Source organism: Thamnophis elegans, chromosome 14, assembly GCF_009769535.1.
Source record: "Thamnophis elegans isolate rThaEle1 chromosome 14, rThaEle1.pri, whole genome shotgun sequence".
Classification (NCBI taxonomy): Eukaryota; Metazoa; Chordata; class Lepidosauria; order Squamata; family Colubridae; genus Thamnophis; species Thamnophis elegans.
The window spans coordinates 36908240-36930836 of NC_045554.1; the positions used below are offsets into that span (position 1 = coordinate 36908240).

Below are 22597 nucleotides of genomic sequence, written 5' to 3' on the forward strand. Positions count from 1 at the left end.
TTAGGCATGGCCATCTCCCTCTCCCTCTCTCTCTCTCTCCCTCCCTCCCTCTCTGTGCCTCTCTCTCTGTTTCTCTCTCATTCTGTGTCTTTTTTTCTCTCTCTCTCTCTCTCTCTCTCTCTCTCTATCTGTCTTTGTCTGTCTGTCTGTCTCTCTCTGTCTCTCTCTCCCTCCCTCTCCCTCTCTGTTCTTTGTGTCTCTGTCTCTATCTCTTTGTCTGTTTCTCTCTCTCTCTGTCTGTCTCTCTCTCTCTCTCTGTCTCTCTCTCTCTCTCTCTCTATCTGTCTTTGTCTGTCTGTCTGTCTGTCTCTCTCCCTCCCTCTCCCTCCCTCCCTCTCTGTTCTTTGTGTCTGTCTCTATCTCTTTGTCTGTTTCTCTCTCTCTCTGTCTGTCTCTCTCTCTCTCTCTGTCTGTTTCTCTCTCTGTCTGTCTGTCTCTATCTCTCTGTCTGTCTCTCTCTCTCTCTCTGTCTGTTTCTCTCTCTGTCTGTCTGTCTCTCTCTCTCTCTCTGTCTCTCTCTCTCTCCCTCCCTCTCCCTCTCTGTTCTTTGTGTCTCTGTCTCTATCTCTTTGTCTGTTTCTCTATCTCACTCTCCTTCTCTGCCTCTCTGCCTCTCTGTCTCTCTCTGTCTGTCTGTCTCTCCCTCCCTCCCTCCCTCTCTGTTCTTTGTGTCTCTGTCTCTATCTCTTTGTCTGTTTCTCTCTCTCTCTGTCTGTCTCTCTCTCTGTCTCTCTGTCTCTCTCTCAGTCTCTCTCTGTCTTTGTCTGTCTCTCTCTCTCTGTCTCTCCCTCCCTCCCTGTTCTTTGTGTCTCTGTCTCTATCTCTCTGTCTGTTTCTCTCTCCCTGTGTGTGTGTCTGTCTCTGTCTCTCTGTCTGTCTCTCTCTGTCTCTCTGTCTCTCTCTCTGCCTCTCTCTCTCTCTAAATGGTTTCCTTTTGCTGTCGTCTCCTAATCCTCCTGCAGGTTTCTTTCAAAATAATAATAAAATAAAATAAAGCAATGTGAAGGAGCACCGCTTTAAAAAAAAAGCCATGGTTTAATAGTCTGTTGCAATATATTAACTGCGACACATGTCATCGTAAAAACACCTAAAATCAAACACTTCATGAGAAGTTGCTGGAGGCAGAGCTTGGGGGATGAATGAGGCCAGCCCCCCTACCTGGAATACAGGTATAGGCCGAAAGGGAGAAAGTAAGAGGAGGCCCATCCCTTTCGCTCCCTGGACACGGGAAGGAGAGAGCCTCTGGGGCAGCCAAGGGTTGGAAGAAGGTGGACCGGTCCCTCCCCTTCCAATGCCCCCTGTCAATTTGGTTGCAAGAAGCACCATTGGAACATGAAGGGGGTGTGCAAGTCCCAGTCAACGAGGGTGAACCTTGGTTCCAATCTCCAGATTTGGCCTCCGATGGTCAAGGATGGTGAGGCTCTCCCACGCTGACCGCAGAGACAATGTTTTTCAAGTAAGAACGGGAAGGATAGAACCATGGCACCGAAGGCTATAGGGTGATGATGGTGCCATCCTCCTGGAGGCTGCCCGTTCGGCTGCCCCGCATGGGGCTCCCGCTGCCACTGTGACTGTTCAGGGAAGGCAGGGAGCCTTGGGAGCTATAGAGCGAGAGGCTGTGCTGGAGGCTGTCAAGAAGACCCCCGTTGGGGCAGCTGGCAGGCAAGTCACTCTCAATGACCAGGTCTCCCTCTTCATCGCTTTCCCCCTCCGCCGTGCTACAGTTGCTCAGGTACTGGGAAGCCGGGCTGGGCGTCTGCTGGCTGGGCGTGCTGTCCGTGGACATGCCAGAACTCCCGGAAGCCTTGCTGCTGCGGATGACGTTGTTGCGTTGATTGGCCGGCTTGACGGTGATGATGAGATTGTGGCTGTTGGCCACCATCATGTCGGTGACCTGGTCCAGCGACTTGCCCGCCACGTCGATGCCGTTGACTTCGAGGATCTCGTCGTTGACGGCCAGCAGTCCGGTGCTCTCGGCCAAACCTCCCTTGACCAAGCGGGAGATGAAGATGCCGGGCACCTTCTCCACCCCGTGATGAGCCACTCGAACACTGACCCCATCCCGGATATAAAAGCCCAGGGGCTTGTTGGAGCCGTGTTTATGGAGCCGCACCCGCCGGTGGGTCTCGGGCAAGATGTCCACGTCGATGATGGAGGAGATCTGGCGGAAGTCCTGGGGCATGCCGATCAACAGGTGGGGCTTGGCCCGTTGGTGCGTCGGCCTCAGCAGTCCCTTTTTCTTCCGCTGCAGGGAGTTGGAGGCAAAGACGCTGGCGTTGGCTTCTGCTGCAAGGAATAAGAAAACAAGAAGGTGTCACAAGGGGAAGTTCTCTTCTCCAGCGATAGCATCCTTCAGCTTCACCCCTGGTTTTCCCGAGCTCCTTGTTGGCTCTTCCCTATTCTGAACCACAGTAACGTTCTGACCCAGGCTTCCTTAGAAAGCAAGAACCAAAGTCTTGCTCCCTGCAAAACCCCTTTTATTGACAAGGCTGTGAATTCCTTTCATTCACAGTCAGCAAGGCTTAGCAAACAAGTCTTTCAGAGGAATATGTATTCACACGCACCTTATCTCACTTGGAGCGCTGCCAGATAACTAGTCTCCAAACACAGGCCAAAGCAAAACTTGGCAGCGTCTCTTATAATTAAAACTTTCCACTCTTCAACTGACCAAATGAACAAATTGTCCCCTGCAAAAGCCCACTCCCTGTTCGCTCCTCTTTTGTTTCCTCTGGGAGGGGCCAATCACCTCCAAGGTGTGGCTTTACTCCCAAGTCGACCCTGCTTTCTTAGTTGTTCTTGTCTTCTGGCAGCTCGGCGCATGAGCACACTGGGAACAGGCTCCAGCTGTTCCTCTGCCTCACTGCTGTCTAGCTCCCTCTCTGCCTCTGACACAGAGCCCTCATCTGAGCTTCCCTTAACCCCCAGGATTGGCTCATGTTCCTCCCCAACCTCCTCACTGTCTGAGTCTGGTGCCCAGAACAAGTAAATCTTAGTCTATGGAAATTCTCAGTCATGTAGGTCACGATTGTCCCAAAGATGCTTTTTCAGGAGGCAACTGGACTTCCTTGTTTTTCTTTGAAGATGTTTTGCTTCTCATCCAAGAAGCTTCTTCGGCTCCTTACGGTTGGGGAATGGAAGGATTTGAAAAAGCCCCTTTGGGACACACAGAGAGTAATACAATAATACAATACAATAGCAGAGTTGTAAGGGACTTTGGAGGTCTTCTAGTCCAACCCCCTGCCAAGGCAGGAAACCCTATACCATTTCAGACAGATGGCTATCCAACATCTTCTTAAAGACTTCCAGTGTTGGGGCAGTCCTTGACTTACAACTGCTGATGTGACAATGGACCTTCCTGAATAGTTATGACCCAATTCCAAAGTTCTGATAGCTACCCTCCCAGGTCCCATGGCCGCATTTCAAGTGTTCAGCAACTGGCCCTCATTCACCACTGTTTGCTGCAATTCACAATACATGACTCTGTTCTTTTCCCCCCTGAAAACCAAGCCATTGTTTTAATCACCGCAGCATTTGAATAACGGATTAACAGACTTGGAAGGGACCTTGGAGTAATAGCTAATTTGCTTAGCGCAAAAAAAGCTCATAAAATTGAGCCGGTCACGTGGCTGAGCCATTTTATAGCCATCTGCATTGTGTGGGCACATTCCCTAATAGTTGTAAATAGAGGATTACCTGTAAAGGTTTTTTAAGTCACCTTTTTTTTAACATTGATCCCAAATCTATGGCTTTCCAGCCACATATCACCTCCCATACTGTATGTATATAGGCATGCATGTATAATTGTTCACAAACGAGTGGTGGGATTCAGCCAGTTCGCACCTATTCGGGAGAAACTGTTGGTAACTTTTTAAGTAGTTCAGAGAACCGATTGTTGGAAGAAATCTCCTTTTGTTTTTTCCCACTTTACAGGGCTAATCCTGTAAGGAAGGCAGGAAGGGAACATTCTGGTTTGTTGCCCTGCTTACAGAAACTGCCTCTCTGGTTAACCCTTATTACATTATAACAGCTAAGGCGAAGCGTCCATCGACCTGAGTGACCTTGAGTTGGCCACGGCCACCCAGTCACATGACCACCGAGCCCCACCTACCCAGATGGTCATTAGGGCAGAGAACCGGTTGTTAAATTATTTGAATCCCACCACTGACACAAACACACCTATGTTACCCATTTGCCTATCTCTCCCTATCTACCGAGCAATACTAGATGCTAAATTCTGGGTTTCCATCTCCTGATGCATTCTTTTGCAATCATTTAACAAGAGATTGGATAACCATTTGTCTGAAGTGGTGTAGGGTTTCCTGCCTGTCAAAATCTGGCTTTGCCTGGCTTTGCCGGCAGGCCTGGGGGTGATGAGTTCCCTCCCCTCTCGACATGTATGGTTGTGCGACTGTTGCTTATTTTTATTATTTGTATTTCATTTTTATGTTCCCCCTTTTCCCTTTTGAATTGTTCGCCGCCCTGAGTCCTCCCGGAGAAGGGCGGCATATAAATAATAAAATTCCATTCCATTCCTAAGCAGCGGGTTGGACTAGAAGACCTCTGAGGTCTCTTCAAACTCTGTTATTCTATTCTATTCTCTCTGTGGTTTGACTCTGTAAATGTGCCTTTGGCTCACCAAGCGATCTACCTTTTCACAGCTCTGTCCTTCTCCCAACATTGGATACTTTGAAAGTGCTGGATGGTTTAATGATGCAAAAAACGATTTAGCCTTGTGGGATGTACAGTCTCTGAAGGCCAAGGTGGTGCCTGTTTGGCAAGGAGAAACATCAGCCAGATGTGTCGTTTCTGAGTTTCTCTAAGCAAAGGGACAACAGCACCAGGCCACATGGCTTAATCACCCAAGGATAAGCCTCTTATCTATGTTACATAATGGAATGTTAGAATATGAGTTATTCTCTTTGTGGAAAACTGCCTGATTGGGGTGGGGATTAAGAAACGCTGAGTTTTGATCATGGGGTGCTATGATAGTTACACTCTGGATTACTGACAATACCATGGCCAACCTGAGGAATTCTGGGAGTTGAAGTCTTAAAGCTGCTCAGCTTGAGAAGCAGTGCTATAAGCACTAGAGGATAAATCCAAAATTTTTATCCTGCCCAGAAGGGTCACTTCCTTCTTCTCACCCTACTTCTGAGTGGCATTTGCTTCTAGGATTACAGAGCACAGCCTGGGAGGATTACAAAGGGGTATGAATAATTCAGTTTTAGTCACACTTTGAGTTATGCCCTGCATGCATCATTCTGTGGATCTTGGCTAGAAAACACACAGACAAAGAAGGCAACCAATGTGTTTGAATCCTGCAAGAATTCATTAGGAATAACCTGTGCAGAAGCCCCCAAAATACACATGTTTAGGCTGCCAATTCTTCCATATTGAACAGGGATGTGTGTGTGTGAAGGGAGGAGTGTTTTGTGCCATAATGCCATGGGATGACTAAGTTACATGTTTGCTGATATAAGATAATCTACATATTAGCATTTAATGTTAAGTAAAAGACACTAATGCACACATTCATTGAAATTATTTAGAATTGACATGTTCCAATGGTAAATTTAAAAAAACACAACATTGAGTGCACAAAGGTAAAACCACACTTGGAATATTGCATCCAGTTTTGGTCACCGTCACAATGTAGAAAAGATCAGAGGTGGGTTCCTACCAGTTTGCACCTATTTGGTAGAACTGGTTCGTCAAATCTACTGAACCAGTTAGAAGAGGTCCCACCAGTGGACCCAGAAAGCAGGCCATACCTACGGAAGAGGTTCCAAAATTTTTTGAAACCCACCACTGGTCCTTGGATATGATTATTCTACACTATCATGCTCATATTTATAAAACTCAGTGCCTCTGTGAAAGGTAAGGATGACTACTGCGTTTGTGGTGCAATCAGAACATTGTGTGTGTTGAAGTTGTTTTAACGCAAACCAAAGATGCCTTTTAAAAAACAGGTTTACATCATATTCTTATGCATGCCAGTGCTGTGTGTGAGGTAATTTAAGGTGGTTCTGACAAGTGTTGTTGGCATCTTCATATCCGGTCACTTGGGCAGCAAGCCACTCCCACAAAGGAGGCCACACCCACAGAGTAGGTTCGAACAATTTTTGAAACCCACCACTGGAAAAAGATGTTGAGACTCTAGAAAGAGTGCGGAGAAAAGCAACAAAGATGATTAGGGGACTGGAGGCTAAAGCATATAAAGAACAGTTGCTGGAATTGGGGATGTCTACTTTAATGAAAAGAAGAACTAAGGGTGACGTGATAGTAGTGTTCCAATATCTAACAGCCTGCCACAAAGAGGAGTCAAGCTATTCTCCAAAGCACCTAAAGGCAGGACAAGAAGCCATGTATGGAAACTAATCAAGGAGAGAAGCAACTTAGAACTAAGGAGAAATTTCTTGACAGAACAATTAATCAGTGGGACAACTTGCCATCAGAAGTTTTGAATGCTCCAACACTGGATGTTTTTAAGAAGAGATTGGACAACCATTTGTCTGAAATGCTATCGGACTCCCTGCCTGAGCATGGGGGTTAGACTAGAAGACCTCCAAGGTCCCTTCCAACTCTGCTATTTTGTTAAGGACTGGGGAAGGAGAAGAGAGAGTTAGTTTTGTAACTAACCCAAATATAAGCTGCCAAAAAAGTTAACAAGACCAAGTACATATCCTTGAAGCCTTGATCCCCTCCAAAGCAATAAGGTAAAGGTTTCCCTCGCACATATGTGCTAGTCGTTCCTGCCTCTAGGGGGCGGTGCTCATCTCCATTTCAAAGCCGAAGAGACAGCGCTGTCCGGAGACATCTCCGTGGTCATGTGGCGGGCATGACTCAACATCAAAGGTGCATGGAACGCTGTTACCTTCCCACCAAATATGGTTCCTGTTTTTCTACTTGCATTTTTTACATGCTTTTGAACTGCTAGGTTGGCAGAAGCTGGGACAAGTAACGGGAGCTCATTCCGTTACGCGGCGCTAGGGATTCAAACCGCCAAACTGCCGACCTTTCTGATCGACAAGCTCAGCCTCTCAACCACTGAGCCACCTGTTCAAAAGCAATGGGAAGGTGCAGAAGGAAAACATAAACAACTCTCACACTTCTGCCAGTTTTTATACCATATGCCATCCAAAGAGAGGGATGCCAGAACGGAAAGGAGCTGGCAGGACCTGGAGGCTCCGTGTAAAAGAATTCCTTATAAGGAAGGACACGGGAGCTGTTTTCTGGGCAGAAGCCTCAGGGACCTGTCACTTCACATTTTCCACGCCTCGGTGAATAGATGAACTACAATGGCCATCACTCAACCTTCGCAGTGAGGGTTAGTTTTTGGGAGGACTAATCAAATGCATACGAAGGATGTCAGAATGGAGAAGGTTGTCCTGCTGATCCATGAAGAACTCTGGAGACAAGGAACAGAGAACAGTCTATCCATCTTTATGACTTAGTGCCATACATAAATTGAATGGTTCTTTCTCTCGGCCAGCCTAACCTACAGCCGAACTGGTTTTGAGAACAAAACACAAGCTAAAAACAGCTAAATGTCCCACAGAGAAATAACAGGTAGCCAACAGAAGCAGCATAGTGTGATAAGATTGGAATTTTTTTTTTTTTAATCGTATTTATTGTATTTCCCAACATTTAAAAGACAAAACACAAATTTATACTTATAACAGCTTTTCCATATCGGTATCAATCTCTTTCGTAACAATCCTATTTACAAATATTCTATCTCAATTTCATTCTCCTAAGTTATATCCTTATTTAAGGTATAATAACATGTTATTATATAGAGCCCAGGTGGCTCAGTGGTTAAATGCAGCACTGCAGGCTACTTCAGCTGACTGCAGTTCGGCTGTTCAAATCTCACCGGCTCAGGGTTGACTCAGCCTTCCATCCTTTCGAGGTGGGTAAAATGAGGACCCAGATTGTTGTTGGGGGCAATATGCTGACTCTGTAAACCGCTTAGAGAGGGCTGAAAGCCCTATGAAGCGGTATATAAGTCTAACTGCTATTGCTATTGCTATATAGTAAACATCAAGTGAATATCATATATATCTTATATCTTTTACATTCTATATACTATACTTTAACATTTTATACCCTAAGTTTGACATTTACTGTCAAGCTGGGAATATCATCTATTCCAAATATGATAGTACTCGGTTCCCTCCCGCTCCTTCATTGCCATAGACAGTCTATCCATTTCTGTGCATTCATACATTTTCCTTCTTATAACCGGATCTGGAGGAGTATCTGTTTGTTTAAGATTGGAATATTTCTTAAATGGACAAGCCACCGAGATACGGGTAAGATACAATTTATGAATGAAACCTCGGTATTAAGCCAAAGTCGGAATCACATACAAGCAACAGAGGGGAAGGTTTGGGTTAAGGGCTCTCTCATAAGATGGATTTGAAGCCTACGAATGGCCTGGCTGGATGACCCCAAAGGTAACTGGACTTTCTTGTTTTTCTTTGAAGACGTTTCGCTACTCATCCAAGAAGCTTCTTCAGCTTTGACTGGATGATGGGGAATGGAAGGATTCTGACCATCCTGTCAGAGCTGAAGAAGCTTCTTGGATGAGAAGTGAAACGTCTTCAAAGAAAAAACTCCTTATCTAACAAGAAAACTGTACTATATAAGCAAATATTTCAGATCAGCAGGTTTCTATCTAGCAGTATTCCAGTATTGGAGAGGCTGCCACAAAGAGGAGGGGCGGGGGGGGGGGGTCAACCTATTTTCCAAAGCACCAAAGGGGCAGGAGAAGAAACAATGGAATGGATGGAAACTAATCAAGGAGAGAAGCAACTTGGGAAGAGAAACTAACCGTGAGGACAATTGGTTCCACCACAAAACCGCGGTAGACAAAATCGCGCTCGACGAAAACATCGCGCTGTGAGCGGTAAATGTAAAATTAAAGCGAAAACCTTACCCTAACACCCCCAAACCTAACCCTAAAGCTAACCCTAAAGCTAACCCTAAAGCTAACCCTTAACCTAACCCTAAACCTAACCCTTAACCTAACGCTAAACCTAACGCTAACCCTTAACCTAATGCTAAACGTAACCCTAACGCTTAATGTAACCCTTAACCTAACCCTAACCCTAACCCTAAACCTAACCCTTACCTTTATGTGAATTGGCTTGCTTTAATTTTATTTTTATTTCAATTTTTAATTTTTTTCATCGCGCTGCTGATGACGTCAGTACGCGCTTTCGTCGAGCGCGCTTTTGTCGACCGCGGTTTTGACGGGTCACGAGGACAATTAACCAGTGGAAATCCTTCCATTTCCCCAGCATCCCCAGCATTCCACCTCTTAGCCTGGGGGGGGGTGAAATTATACACCCCTCAGAGAGGGCCCGCAATTTGGGTGTCCTCCTGGACCCGCAGCTGACGTTAGAACACCATCTGTCAGCTGTGACCAGGGGGGCTTTTGCCCAGGTTCGCCTGGTGCACCAGTTGCGGCCCTATCTGGACCGGGAGGCACTTCGAATGGTCACTCATGCCCTCGTCACCTCAAGACTGGATTACTGTAACGCGCTCTACATGGGGCTGCCCCTGAAGAGTGTTCGAAGACTGCAGTCGGTCCAGAATGCAGCCGCGTGAGCGATACTGGGTGTACCTAGATACACCCATGTTACACCCATCCTCCGCGAGCTGCACTGGCTCCCTATTGGTCTCCGAACGCGCTTCAAGGTGCTAGTCGTTACTTTTAAAGCCCTACATGGTTTAGGACCTGGCTACCTGAGAGACCGCCTCCTGCCACATACCTCCCAACGACCAACAAGATCGCACAGGTTGGGCCTCCTCCGGGTACCGTCGACCGGACAATGCTGGCTGGCGCCCCCCCCCCGGGGGAGGGCCTTCTCTGTAGCTGCGCCGGCCCTGTGGAACGATCTACCCATAGAGATCCGGACCCTTACCACTCTCCCGGCCTTCCATAAAGCCACTAAGACCTGGCTGTTCCGGCAGGCCATGGCACGACAAAACCGCGCTCGACTAAAGCGCGCCCGATTAAACCGTGTCGCTGATGTCATCAACAGGGTGACAACAGCGAGCGTGGAGAAAGAAGGGCGCTTTAAATAGCGCTTTGAAAGCAAGCCGAATCAAGTTAAGGTAAGGGTTAGGTTTAGGGTTAGGTTTAGGGCTAGGTTTAGGGTTAGGTTAAGGGTTAGGGTTAGGTTTAGGGTTAAGTTAAGGATTAGGGTTAGGGTTAGGGTTAGGGTTAGGGTTAGGTTAAGGGTTAGGATTAGGTTTAGGGTTAGGTTAAGGGTTAGGTTTAAGGTTAGGTTTAGGATTAGGTTTAGGGGGGTTAGGTTTAGGGGTTAATTTTAGGTTCAGCGTTTACAGCGTGCTTTTTTCTCCGCGCTGTTGTCGCACTGTGATGACATCAGCTACGCGGTTTCGTTGAGCACCCTTTAGTCAAACACGGTTTTGTGGTGGAACCCCGGCAGGTCTGGGGCTGTTGATCAATGTCCAGCCCCACTTAGACTGAATGGATGGTGTGTAATTTTAACAATTGTATTTTTTTATTTTTAAATTTTTAAATGCTTTTTTATCTGTCTGTAAGCCACCCAGAGTCCCAAGGGAGTGGGCGGCATACAAATGTTATTAAATTGAAATTGAAAATTGAATCCAGTCAGAGCTGAAGAAGCTTCTTGGATGAGAAGTGAAACACCTTCAAAGAAAAATCAGAAAGTGCAGCTGCCTCTTGAAAAAAGCACCTTAGGGACAACCATGACCTGGGGGGCTGAGCATCTCCATAGGGATCTGACTGGATCAATCCAAGTCCACCTCAGTTGTGCATTTTCTTTCTTGTGGAGCCAATGAATTACCGCTGGATCCTCACAAGTAGCCGATGAAGACCTACAGGTAGTCCCCAATTGACAACAGTTCGCAGTTGCAACGGCACTGAAAACGTACGATTGCTTTTCACACGCACGACCATTGCAGCTTCCCTATGATTACGGGATCAAAATTCAGACGCTTGGCAACTGACTCAAATTTACGACATGTACAGCAGCCCGGAGTCGCACGGTCCCCTTTTGCGACCTTCTGACAAGCAAAGTCCGTGGGGAAGCCAGATTCACTTAACAACTATACTCCTAGCTGCAATGAATTTCTTAACAACTGTGGCAAGGCATGTCATAAAGTGGGACAAAAATCATTTAACCAACGGTTCACTTTGCAACTGAAAATTCGGGCTCACTTGTGGTCAGGCGGAGGACTACCTGCATCCCTGGGGTGGGTTCCTGCCAGTTCTAACCTCTTCTATGGAAGAGGTTCCAAAAATCTACAGTGCCGTTTAGAACCGGTTCCAGCTCCCTCCCCCCACCGCTAGTCCTCACATCATCAAGATGAAGAGCGAGAGGAGGAATTCTGGGAGTCCACAAGTCTTAAAGCTGTCAAGATTGAACACCCCTGGGTTTTTTTTTCTAAAGGGTTAGGGGTGCAAGGGTCTTGTAACTTGACAGCTTTAAGACTTGCATCCTTCAAATGCCAGAGTTCCTGAGCCAACGTGACTGGAGGAGGAATTCTGGGAGTTGAAGTCCACAAGTCTTAAAGCTGTCAAGTTTGAACACCCCTGGGGGGGGGGGGAGGTTTCCTAAAGGGTTAAGGGTGCAATGGTCTTACAACTTGACAGCTTTAAGACTTGCGCGCTTCAAATGCCAGAGTTCCTGAGCCAATATTTTGGTTGCTAAGCAAGAGTGTTGTTAAGTGAGTTTCACCACATTTTACAAGCTGGCCACGCCCACCCAGTCACATGGCTGGCAAGCCACTCCCACCTGGTCACATGGCTGGCAAGCTACTCCCAAAAAGCAGGCCACACTTACAGAAGAGGTTCTAAAAAATTTTGAAATCCACTACTGACTGCATCCCCCTCCTTCCAGGAGTTGGAATTACGCCGTGACCTTGAGTCTTCAAAACCAAGCGTGCTCATCAGATCTGCCCTGGGTGAAATGATCCAATCCCCTATCCAATGTGGCCATCCCCACATTGCAGGACAATGAATTCCACACGTTCGTTATCACTGTGTAAAACTGAATCAGAAATCCAGCGATCCCCATATTAAGAGTAGGCAAGAGATGCCTCCGAGGCAGTGGTGGGTTCCGGATCCCATTGCACTTGGTACGGTTGCAACGCGGCCCGGCGTCCAGCACATGAACGCGCATGCACACGTCCTTACCTCTTGCAAAGCCTCCGCGAGCCTCCGTGTTGCTCCAGTTGCTCAGGGGGAGCGTCACGTAGGTGCTGTGCGCTCCGTAAGCAGAAATCCCAAAGAGCTCAAATACAGGTAAGAAGCTCGTGCAGGCGGGTGGGCCGTCTGGAGCATACTGGAATGGGTTCCACCACAAATCCGCGAAGTGCTTATCCGCGGAGACATAAGCGCGAAGACTAATTCGCGCCGTTCGAAGCGCTAAGGAAAAACGCGACCCTACCGCGATGACATAATCGCGGCGGGAAAATCCACGCATTCCCAAGCACTCAGTACCCTAAACCTAACCCTAACCCTAATCCTAACCCTAACCCTAAACCTAACCCTAGCCCTAACCCTAGCCCTAACCCTAACCCTAACCCTAAACCTAACCCTAAACCTAGCCCTAACCCTAAACCTAAACCTAATCCTAAACCTAACCCTAACCCTAAACCTAACCCTAAACCTAACCCTAAACCTAGCCCTAACCCTAACCCTAAACCTAACCCTAACCCTAACCCTAAACCTAACCCTAAAACAAACCCCTAAACCTAATCCTAACCCTTACCTTAATTGAAATCGGCTTTCTGCCGCGGCGCCGTTTTAAAGCGCTCTTCTGTTGCCGCGCTGTTGTCACGGCGGTGATGACGCGCGGTGATGACGTCACGGCTTTAGCGACGCGATTTTATCACCGCTATTTTGACGAGCGCGGTTTTGTCGTGCCACGACTGGAACGGTATCCAATGCTTCAGGCAGGCATCGTATGCCCGTATCGGGGCGTACCGCCTGCAACCCACCACTGCTCCGAGGTGCCATGCATCTCAACCCAACCAGAAAGATTAATGGTAAGGGACCGCAGACTATGCTGTGTCCAACAGATGGAAGCTTGGCAGGTTTTCTAGGCCTCATTTTGACTCTCCTGCTGTTTACAATTCTTTTCTCTCTCAAAGTGTGAAGTAGGAGGACAGGTTAATCAACCTGAGACCAAGGGGAGTATTTGTGACAAATTGCATGTTGTTGGGGAGAAAACAGATTGGCCAAGTCTGAACAGGTTGCTGCCTTAGCTGGAGAGCAAATGGCCCTTCACCATCTAGGCCTACGTTGAAATGTAAGAATGGGAACCTCAGGGTTAAGCAAACGGATACCTGGAATTCATATACATGATTCCCCTAGTGGGTGCCTCCTCGTTTCCCAAACAGAAGCAATGCAATGCAGCCTAGCACTGATGATGTTGCCTAGTTCGGTAATGAAAAGTCTGCAAGAAAACAACCAAGTTTAGAGAGCACCACCACACAGCCTCGCAAATTCATGTCCCCAAAGGAGATAGCTGCGATTGCAAAGATTTTAATGCTCTCAGGGCATTGTTTTCCCCCCTCTTTCATCCTGAAAAAGGGGAGAAGAATAAAGTACCAGTTGTTCTGACCGAGGCTTCCCAAGAGCATGAAGCAAACTCCTTGTCCCAATAAAAAACCCTTTTGTTAGTTTACTTTGAATTCTGCTCATTGACATCCAGCAAAGTCTTTCAAGGGAGGATTTACAATCACAGACCTTATCTGGCTTGGAGAGCTGCCAGGCTGATATCTGCAAAACTTGGCAAAGAGTCTCTGAGAGTCACAAACCAATTAAGCGAACTAATTGTCTCCTGCAAACTCCACTCCCCTTTTGCTCCTCTTTTATTTCCTCTGGGAGGGGCCATTCATGGTCCACCTGTGGCCTTACTCCCAAGTCGACCCCTGTCCTTTAGCTGTTGCCTTCATCTGGCAACTCTGGAACAGGTTCCAGCTTTTTGTCTGCCTCATTGATGTCTGATTCCGAAGGCAGCTGATAACTGGCATACGGCTTTGGCCCCCTCTCTGCCTCCGACACAGAGCCCTCATCAGAGCCTTCCCCAGACTCCAGGACTGGCCCATGTTCCTCCCCAACCTCCCCACTCCCCGAATCTGCTGCCAGCTCTGCTGGCTGGCCACAACACATACCACATTGGAAATAGAAAACATAAGTAAGGGAGTTAATCCTCAAGGTTTGTCCTACCTCTCTTCTGGATGATGATCCGGAGAAGAGGATTGGCTGAAGACAGAGCCTTGTGATAGTTATCATCATTGTTGATGGGAAGCAAATCTCCATGGATGTCTGTGTATCCCAGGAGAACCTCCGAACAAGGGATCTGGTGCACCCTCTGGATCAGCTGGTAGAATTCCTGGAAACCACCCACGCTGGATCTCTTCATGGCAAAACGGCGAAACTCAGCTTCGAACTGCCAGGAAGATAAAACAGTCTCAAAACACAAAATAATAGCCACACTGATAAAAGCCGCTCAACCAAGGCAGGAAAAAAAAACCCTGGCCTTGGGGTTAAACTTTCCAAAGCAGCAAATAAAGTTGAGATCTCTTTGACTTTGGAAGAGGAAAACCTAACCCTAACCCAAAGGCAAAAAAATATTGGATAAAAATATGAAAATGACTAGGAGAAATAATAAAACAATAAATAGACTTAAAACCAGAATTATTTTTATTGGATATCTTAGCAGAAAATTACAACAAAGGAAATACATACTTAATTTTACATGTTTTAACAGCAGCAAGAATTGCATTTGCACAACATTGGAAAAAATGAAGCTATTCGTGCAGAGGAAAGTGTATAATAAAGAAAATATTAGAATGTGCCGAGATGGATAGATTAATAATGCAACTGAAAGATAAGGAGGAATACTTTTAAATACCAGAGACATTTGATCAGTGGCTAGAAAATCAAAGCAGAAGTTAGAAACTTAAAATTGAAAATAATGTTTAATTAAATAATGTAAGGGGAATAATTAAGGATAAGCAAATGTGCTGATGAATTTGTTTTGATGGTAATTGTTATAAATAGCACTGTTAAATTTTTTGTTATCATTATTCAAAATCAATTGTACCCAGACAACACACTGTCAATGTGAATATTGAGTTTTTAGGTATACCAAACGAAAATGTATAAATAAAATATCTATGTAGAAAAAAAAGAAAGTTGAGATCTCTTTTAATTCATCATCCCCCTGCCCCCCTCAAATGAATACTGACTTTTACACTGTTTGGAGAAAACACACAATAAAGCACTATCTGCGCTGACACATCACAACAAGCCATAATGGGCTTGTTTGGTTTTGGCTTAGTGGAAGGGGTAAGCAGGGTGTGAAGACAATCCATTCAAGTTTGTCAAACTACAAAGAGCACAAACCAGGGCTTGGTGCGATATAAACAAAACACACTATGGCGGTCTTAAGAGTTCACCCGGAAAATTACAGCCCTTAATTGCTTCTGAAAGATTGTCGAGGGCAAGAGGCTGACTCTGTAAACCACTTAGAGAGGGCTGTAAACAGAGGTGGGTTTCTACCAGTTCGCACCAGTTCGGTGGAACCGGTTCGTCAAATCTACTGAACGGGTTAGAAGAGGTTCCACCAGAAAGCAGGCCACACCTACAGAAGAGGTTCCAAATTTTTTTGAAACCCACCACTGACACACACACACACACACACACACACACGCAGACAGACTCACACAGAGCGAGAAAGAGAAAGAAAGGAATAAAGAAAAAAAGAAAAAAAAGAAAAAAGAAAGAAAAAGTGAGAGATGAAAGAAAAAAAGGAAAAAGGGACAGAGAGACAAAAGGAAGGAAGGAGAGAGAGAGAGAGAGAGAGAGAGAGAGAGAAAGCACATGGCCGGCAAGCCACTCCCACCAGGTCACATGGCTGGCAAGCCACTCCCACAAAGGAGGCCACACCCACAGAGTAGGTTCGAAAAAAATTTGAAACCCACCACTGGCTGTAAAGCACTGTGAAGCGGTATATAAGTCTAAGTGCTATTGTTATTCAGGATTGTTTTGATAGTTTGGGCCTTCTGCTAAATACTATACAGGTAGTCCTCGACTTACAACAGTTTGTTTAGTGACCGAAGTAACAATGGTACTGAAAAGAGTGACTTACGATCATTTTTCACAGTTAACACCCATTCCAGCCTCCCGGTGGTCACGTGATCAAAATTCAGATGCTTGGCAACTAACTCATAGTTATGACGGTTGCAGTGTCACGCTTTGCGACCTTTTGGCAAGCAAAGGCAACAGGGAAGGTAGTTTCACTTAACCACCGCTTACGAATTTAAGAACGGCAATGATTCACTTAACAACTAACTTGTGACTAACTTATCAACTTCAATGATTCACTTAACAGTGGCAAGAAGGGTCGTCAGGCGGGGCAAAGCTCACTTAATAAACATCTTGCTTAGCAACAGAAATTTTGGGCTCAATTGTGGTCGCGAGTCAAGGACAACCTGAACAGACATGTAGTCAGTTTTGAGTTGATACATGACTTTGTACTCAAGGAAGAGAATGAAAGTTGTTCTCAGGCAGCAAATATGTATAACACAGCGTCTTCCCTTTTATACTTACAGCTTAAATGGAAAAATGGATACAGTGGCCGAGCATGTCATTAGAATTAGCTCATTTCCTGCTCTCAAAACCTTTGATTTTAATCTCAGCTAACTGCGAATTCATGCCTTGAATTTCTGATCTTCCCAGCCTGAGTTGAGCCCAGCAATCAACAGAATCACCGAAATGGAAAAGAAACTTTTTCCTTGACAAAAGCTTTTCTAACTAATGCCCTCGGGATATGTTAAGACTGTGTTCGAAGACAATCTGGCAGCCAACTGCTCGTAATTGGGAAGGTCATACCTCCAACACACCTGGAAGGCACCTGTCAAGCTTTAGCAGCTGCTCACCAGCTAAAAAATAGATATAGGTAGGCTTCGATTTACAACAGACCATTTAGTGGCAATTCAATCTTACAACAGCACTGAAACAGGTGACTTATGACCGTTACAACCTTTTGCAGCATCCCCATGGCCTTGTGATAAAAATTCAGATGCTTAGCAACTGGTTCCTATTTATGACGCTGGATCATGTGTTCCTCTTCTGCGACCTTCTGACAACCAAAATCAATGGGTTAGCCGGATTCTGGTTGCTAACTTAACAACTGCAGTGATTCACTTCACGGCTGTGCCAAGAAATACTGTAAAACAGGGCAAAACCACTTAACAAATGTCTCACAACAGAAAGGTTAGCCTCAATTGTGGTTGTAAGTTGAGGACTACCTGTATATTGAAAAGTTATTAGGTAAAAGAAATCTTAAGGGACGCGGGGGCTCAGTGGCTAAGACGCTGAGTTTGTCGATCAGAAGGTCAGCAGTTTGGTGGTTCAAATCCCTAGTGCTGCGTAACCGAGTGAGGTCCCGTTACTTGTCCCAGCTTCTGCCCGTGGCACGACAAAACCGCGGTCCCCTAAAGCGCGCTCGACGAAAGCGCGTACCTGACGTCATCAGCAGCGCGACAAATACGACCACGGAGAAAAAAAGGCGCTTTAAAAAGCGCTTTTAAAGCAAGCCGATTCACGTAAAGGTAAGGGTTAGGGTTAGGGTTAGGTTAAGGGTTACGTTAAGCGTTAGGGTTAGGTTTAGGGTTAGGTTAAGGGTTAGCGTTAGGTTTAGCGTTAGGTTAAGGGTTAGGTTTAGGGTTAGGTTTAGGGTTAAGGGTTAGGTTTAGGGTTAGGTTTAGGGTTAGGTTTAGGGTTAGGTTTGGGGGGGTTAGGTTTAGATTTACGCGTTAATTTTAACTTTACCGCTCACAGCGTGCTGTTTTCGTCGCGCTGTGATGACATCACGTACGTGCTTTCATCGAGCGCGCTTTAGTCTACCGCGGTTTTGTGGTGGAACCCTTCTGCCAACCTAGCAGTTCAAAAGCACGTAAAAAATGCAAGTAGAAAAATAGGAACCACCTTTGGTGGGAAGGTAACAGCATTCCAGGCCCCTTCGGCATTTAGTCATGCCAGCCATATGACCACGGAGACATCTTCGGATAGCGCTGGCTCTTCGGCTTTGAAACAGAGATGAGCAGCGCTCCCTAGAGTCGGGAATGACTAGCACATATGTGCGAGGGGAACCTTTACCTTTACCTAAAAGAAGTCTTGGCAAATGGATACATATGCATTCACAGTCATTTTGTTTCTAAGTTTGCTAGGGATTTTCTTGGTCCTCTTGCTAACCACTTGTTGATTTCCCGGTGAGATGGCAACTCCTTTTCCAAAAGCATATTCTCCATATACCTTTGATATTTTACAAATCAGTTGGCTCTTCCCCAGGTTCTGAGAAGCCCATTAGTAACTACCTGGGCAAGTTTTATGTTGGATACGCCTGCTCTAACACATTATCTTCTTGAAAACAATCACATTCAGTCCTTGTTAGTGTCCTAATTATGAAATGTTTTTATTATACTATTTATGGTTACATTTGTGTCTCTTTCATTATGAAGATTGTATTTTTTTTTTTCATCTGGAGAACTTCGTTGAGTTCTCCAGAGGATCAAAACAACAGAAGACTAAAAAAAAAAAAAGATTTGCTTCCCCTGTTGCGAGAAGTTAAATTTTATGCTCCCCAAAGACAGATATGAACAAAGAGCAACATATGGTCCATTATTACAATCACTGAGAGTACACAAGATTTTCATGCAAAGTCTCAGCTCCTCCAGCCTAATACCATACAAAACTAGGTTCCTTGTTCGGTGCTACTTCTAATCACTACAACGATCAATAATAACACCTAGGAGCAGCATACATTAAACAGGTTGTATTCAAATACCAAGCTACACCGTGATTTGTTTAACGCTGCTGCATTTGAACAAACCACACTTGCTTAATACCACGTATCAAACCACACACCCCAGTCTCTTAGTTCATCCAATATGCTAAAATCAACCCAAGTAAGCCACTGGAGGGTTGTGTGAACCAGATCGCCAGTGCAACAGCCTTTCTTAGAAATATGGAAATGCAGCTTCCATTAACTGCAATCAATATAAAGGTAAAGGTTCCCCTCGCACATATGTGCTAGTCGTTCCCGACTCTAGGGGGCGGTACTCATCTCCATTTCAAAGCTGAAGAGCCAGCGCTGTACGAAGATGTCTTCGTGGTCATATGGCTGGCATGACTAAATGCCGAAGGCGCACCGAACACTGCTACCTTCCCACCAAAGGTGGTCCCTCTTTTTCTACTTGTATTTTTACATGTTCTTGAACTGCTAGGTTGGCAGAAGCTGGGACAAGTAACAGGAGCTCACTCCGTTACGCAGCGCCAGGGATTCGAACCGCCGACCAATATAGACAACCATATCCATATACAGGTAGTCCTTAACTTACAACAGTTTGTTTAGTGACTGTTCTAAGTTTCAATGGCATTGAAAAAAGTGACTTAGAACCATTTCCCACCCTTATGGCCCTTGCAGCATCCCCATTCTCACGCAATTTACATTCGGATGCTCGACAACTGACTCCCATTTACGACGGCTGCAGCGTCGTGATGTGTTTCCCCTTTGGCAACCTTCTGACCCGCAAAGTCAAGGGCGAAACCAGATTCACTTAACAAACGTGTGACTAATTGAACAATGGCAGCGATTCAATAACAACAAGAGTGGAAGCGAGGAAGCGACAAAAGTCGTAAAATGGGGCAAAACCTCACTTAACAAATTTCTCACTTAAATTTTGGCCTCAACTGTGGTCGTAAGTTGAGGACTACCCATACTGGTTGGAGAGGACCGGGAGACACCATTGCACCTCTGTCCAGGGTCCCAGATGTGTGTGGGGGCGGGAAGCTTGGTTTTTCCTGACCAGGATACATTTTTGCACAAACTTGTAGGGTTGAGCTATTCCAGTGGAGAGGGTGGCAGAGCAGGGACACCTGATCCCTCCCTATGCCACTGCCTTGGTCCAAGGTGGGAATACCCCTTTCCAACCCAACCCTATTCTAAGGCAAATCAATGCTCCCCCTGTTTTTCATGCCTAGTGGTGTCCTGTGTTGTGGTATCCACAACAAAGGTTAACACACAGACACACACACACACACACATCCTTTGATGAAGGCTCCCAGAAGAAGCAAAACCAGCAGCAGCTCCGAATTAGGGATACCTTGAGGGGGTGGGGTGATTTGCCACACAGAGCCATCAGCTCAGCCACCACCCCCTCCCCATTTCAAAACCCCCCACTATTGCATAACCTGGCTGCAGCAGCCTGTATGTGTGTGTTGTGTATATGTTGTGTATGTTGTGTGTTGTGTGTATTGTGTTCTGTGTGTGTTGTGTGTGTTTTCCGCCTAGGAAGGAAAAACTCCAGCCGATTTCTCTCTCTCCCGTTCAGGCTGTCCAGCACCAGCAGCAGTAGCAGCGGGGAAATCCCTCCAGATCGGAGCAAATAATAATCCCCATCTGGCCGCCGACTCGAGGCACCGCCGAAAGACTGGCGGGGAGAGGCGGGTATGGTGAAACAATCAGCCCGGCCACTGCCAACCCGTTAGGCCAGGGCTTAAGCACTCGGCGCCGCGCCGCATCCACAATAACCGAGATGCGTCGCCCCCCCCCCCCCATCTCGCCAGGCAAGAGATCGCCGGGTCGAGCCTGGAGAGAGACCCAACGCCCGTTTGGGAAGAAGAGGAAGAAGAGGAGGAGGAAGAAGAGGAGGAGGAGGAAGAGGAGGAGGAGGCTGCTCCCCGGTGCACCTGCTGCGCGGCCGATCCAACATTCCGCCGCTGTGTGCCTGGGCCCGGCTGCTCTGGGGCCGGGAGGGAGGGAGGGAGGGCGGATTGCCGCAGCCTCCTCGGAGGGTTTCTCCGCCCGCCGATCCCCGATCTTTGGCAAGCTCCCCGCTCTGGCTCACCTTGCTTTTGACCTCAATGACCGGCTCCGAGCTGCGCGCCGGTGTGCGGTGGTTCTTAGCCATGCTGCGCCGGCCGGGCCGGGTCGCCTTCACCGCCCCGCGGGTTGTCTCGCCGCCTCCGTCTCCGCCGGCTATTATTGCTGCTGCTGCTGCTCCGCCGCCGCCCGCCGCCGCCGCCGAACGGGGACAGACAGCAGGAGGGGAGGAGGGGGGTGTTGGAGGAAGAAGACAGGAGGAGGGAGGGGGGGAAAACCTCACCGACTATGACGTCACCCCAGCAGTCGGCGAGGGGCCCCGCCATTGGCTCCGGCGGGCCGAAGAGGGCGGGGTTCAGAACCTCCGCGGCGTTCGGATGGAAGGTTGCTGACAACGTCGTCTAGGTAACCGGGCTGCGGGTGGTCCAAGGTGTATCCCGCGGCGGGAGATCAAAGGGAAAAGGGAGTTTGGACCATTCGGCCGTCGGTCAAGGAAAAATAGAGAGAGAGCGTGAGTGAGTTAGTGAGTGTGTGCGGGTTTGCGTCTCAAGAGGATTATTCAGTGCTGGAACAAGACTAGTCTGGAGCCCCCGCTCACCTACACCTGGACACATCGAATCAAGAATGTCATCATTGTACATTTGCAACGTGCAGCGGGTTTTTTTTTTTTTTTTTTTGGCGCTTCCAGATTTTGGAGATGACATTTCATCGCCATTCATCAACTGAAATGAAAGATGAAACCTATTTGTAAACGAAATGAAACCAAACGTGCAAGCTGAAATAAATCAGTAAAGGAAATTAAAATTCCATCAATGACATAAATTACGGTTCACTGAGTTTTGGATTAATAAAGGCTTGCGCTATGCACAGAGTTTGAAGTGTATATCCAAGATTGTTTTTCTTTTTAAAAATTTGGTTGTGTAATTTATTTATTTTTTAAATTTGAGCTACATGGGCCCTGGAACAATGTACCCGCTGCACTCCCCTTTCCTCAGGCCTGTCTGTGTGTGTGTGTGTGTGTGTGTGTGTGTGTGTGTGTGTGTGTCTGTGTGTGTGTAAACTTACCTGAGCCTTTGGAGTCACCTCCTGCTAAGAAGGAGGTGATTTACCCTCTTCCCTTTGGCGGCTAGTGGTGTGTGTGTGTGTGTGTGTGTGTGTGTTTGAGCCACTTGCTCTGTGAGGCTGCCTGGAGGACGAAGCTAAAGGATTCCTTTGGGAATCCAGGCTGAACCCCTCGGCTTCTGTCCAAGCAGAGATGAAGTCAAGAGTGTGGCACAGAACAACATGGAAGAGAGGGAGCCAACGGGGCTGGAGTGCCTTTTAGGGGGTGCATCAGAGGATGAGTGGCCCCCTTGGGGTAATTAATTGGGTGCAGAGAAACCTTCCACTCCCCAAACCATACACGGAGACTGAGAATCCACAAGAGTTGCAGTGCAACCTAGCTATTTGACAGCTCCATATTAACAGTATTAGAGTTGGAAGGGACCTTGGAGGTCATCTAGTCCAACCCCACACAGGAGACCTATACTAGGGATTCGAACCGTTGAACTGCCAACCTTTCTAATCGACAAGCTCAGTGTCTTAGCCACCGAGCCACCTAGCCAGATATTGTGGAAGCCCAGGGTAGCAAGCAGGTTAATTCACTAGTATGATTAGGTTAATGCCGTGAAGCATATCGTGCAAACGCAGCTGATGCC

The 22597-nt window shown here is 46.8% G+C and overlaps 1 protein-coding gene across 1 annotated transcript; it reads right to left on the reverse strand.

Annotated features, from left to right (window-relative positions):
• Nucleotides 1–1039: 1039 nt before the first annotated feature.
• On the reverse strand, nucleotides 1040–21105 carry PARD6A (par-6 family cell polarity regulator alpha). The gene is made up of 3 exons (XM_032230290.1): nucleotides 20926–21105; nucleotides 14237–14459; nucleotides 1040–2286 (listed from the first exon to the last, which is right to left on the reverse strand). The coding sequence occupies exons 1-3, from the start codon at nucleotides 20986–20988 to the stop codon at nucleotides 1493–1495; spliced, it is 1080 nt and encodes a 359-aa protein (XP_032086181.1). The 5' UTR covers nucleotides 20989–21105; the 3' UTR covers nucleotides 1040–1492.
• Between the last annotated feature and the right edge of the window lie 1492 nt (nucleotides 21106–22597).

Excerpts from the sequence above, each read along its gene's own strand:
- PARD6A (XM_032230290.1), bottom strand. The coding sequence starts at position 20,988 with ATGGCTAAGAACCACCGCACACCGGCGCGCAGCTCGGAGCCGGTCATT. Across the intron at positions 14,460-20,925 it reads TCATTGAGGTCAAAAGCAAG|TTCGAAGCTGAGTTTCGCCG; the intron begins GTGAGCCAGAGC and ends TCTTCCTGGCAG. Across the intron at positions 2,287-14,236 it reads GATCATCATCCAGAAGAGAG|CAGAAGCCAACGCCAGCGTC; the intron begins GTAGGACAAACC and ends TATTCCTTGCAG.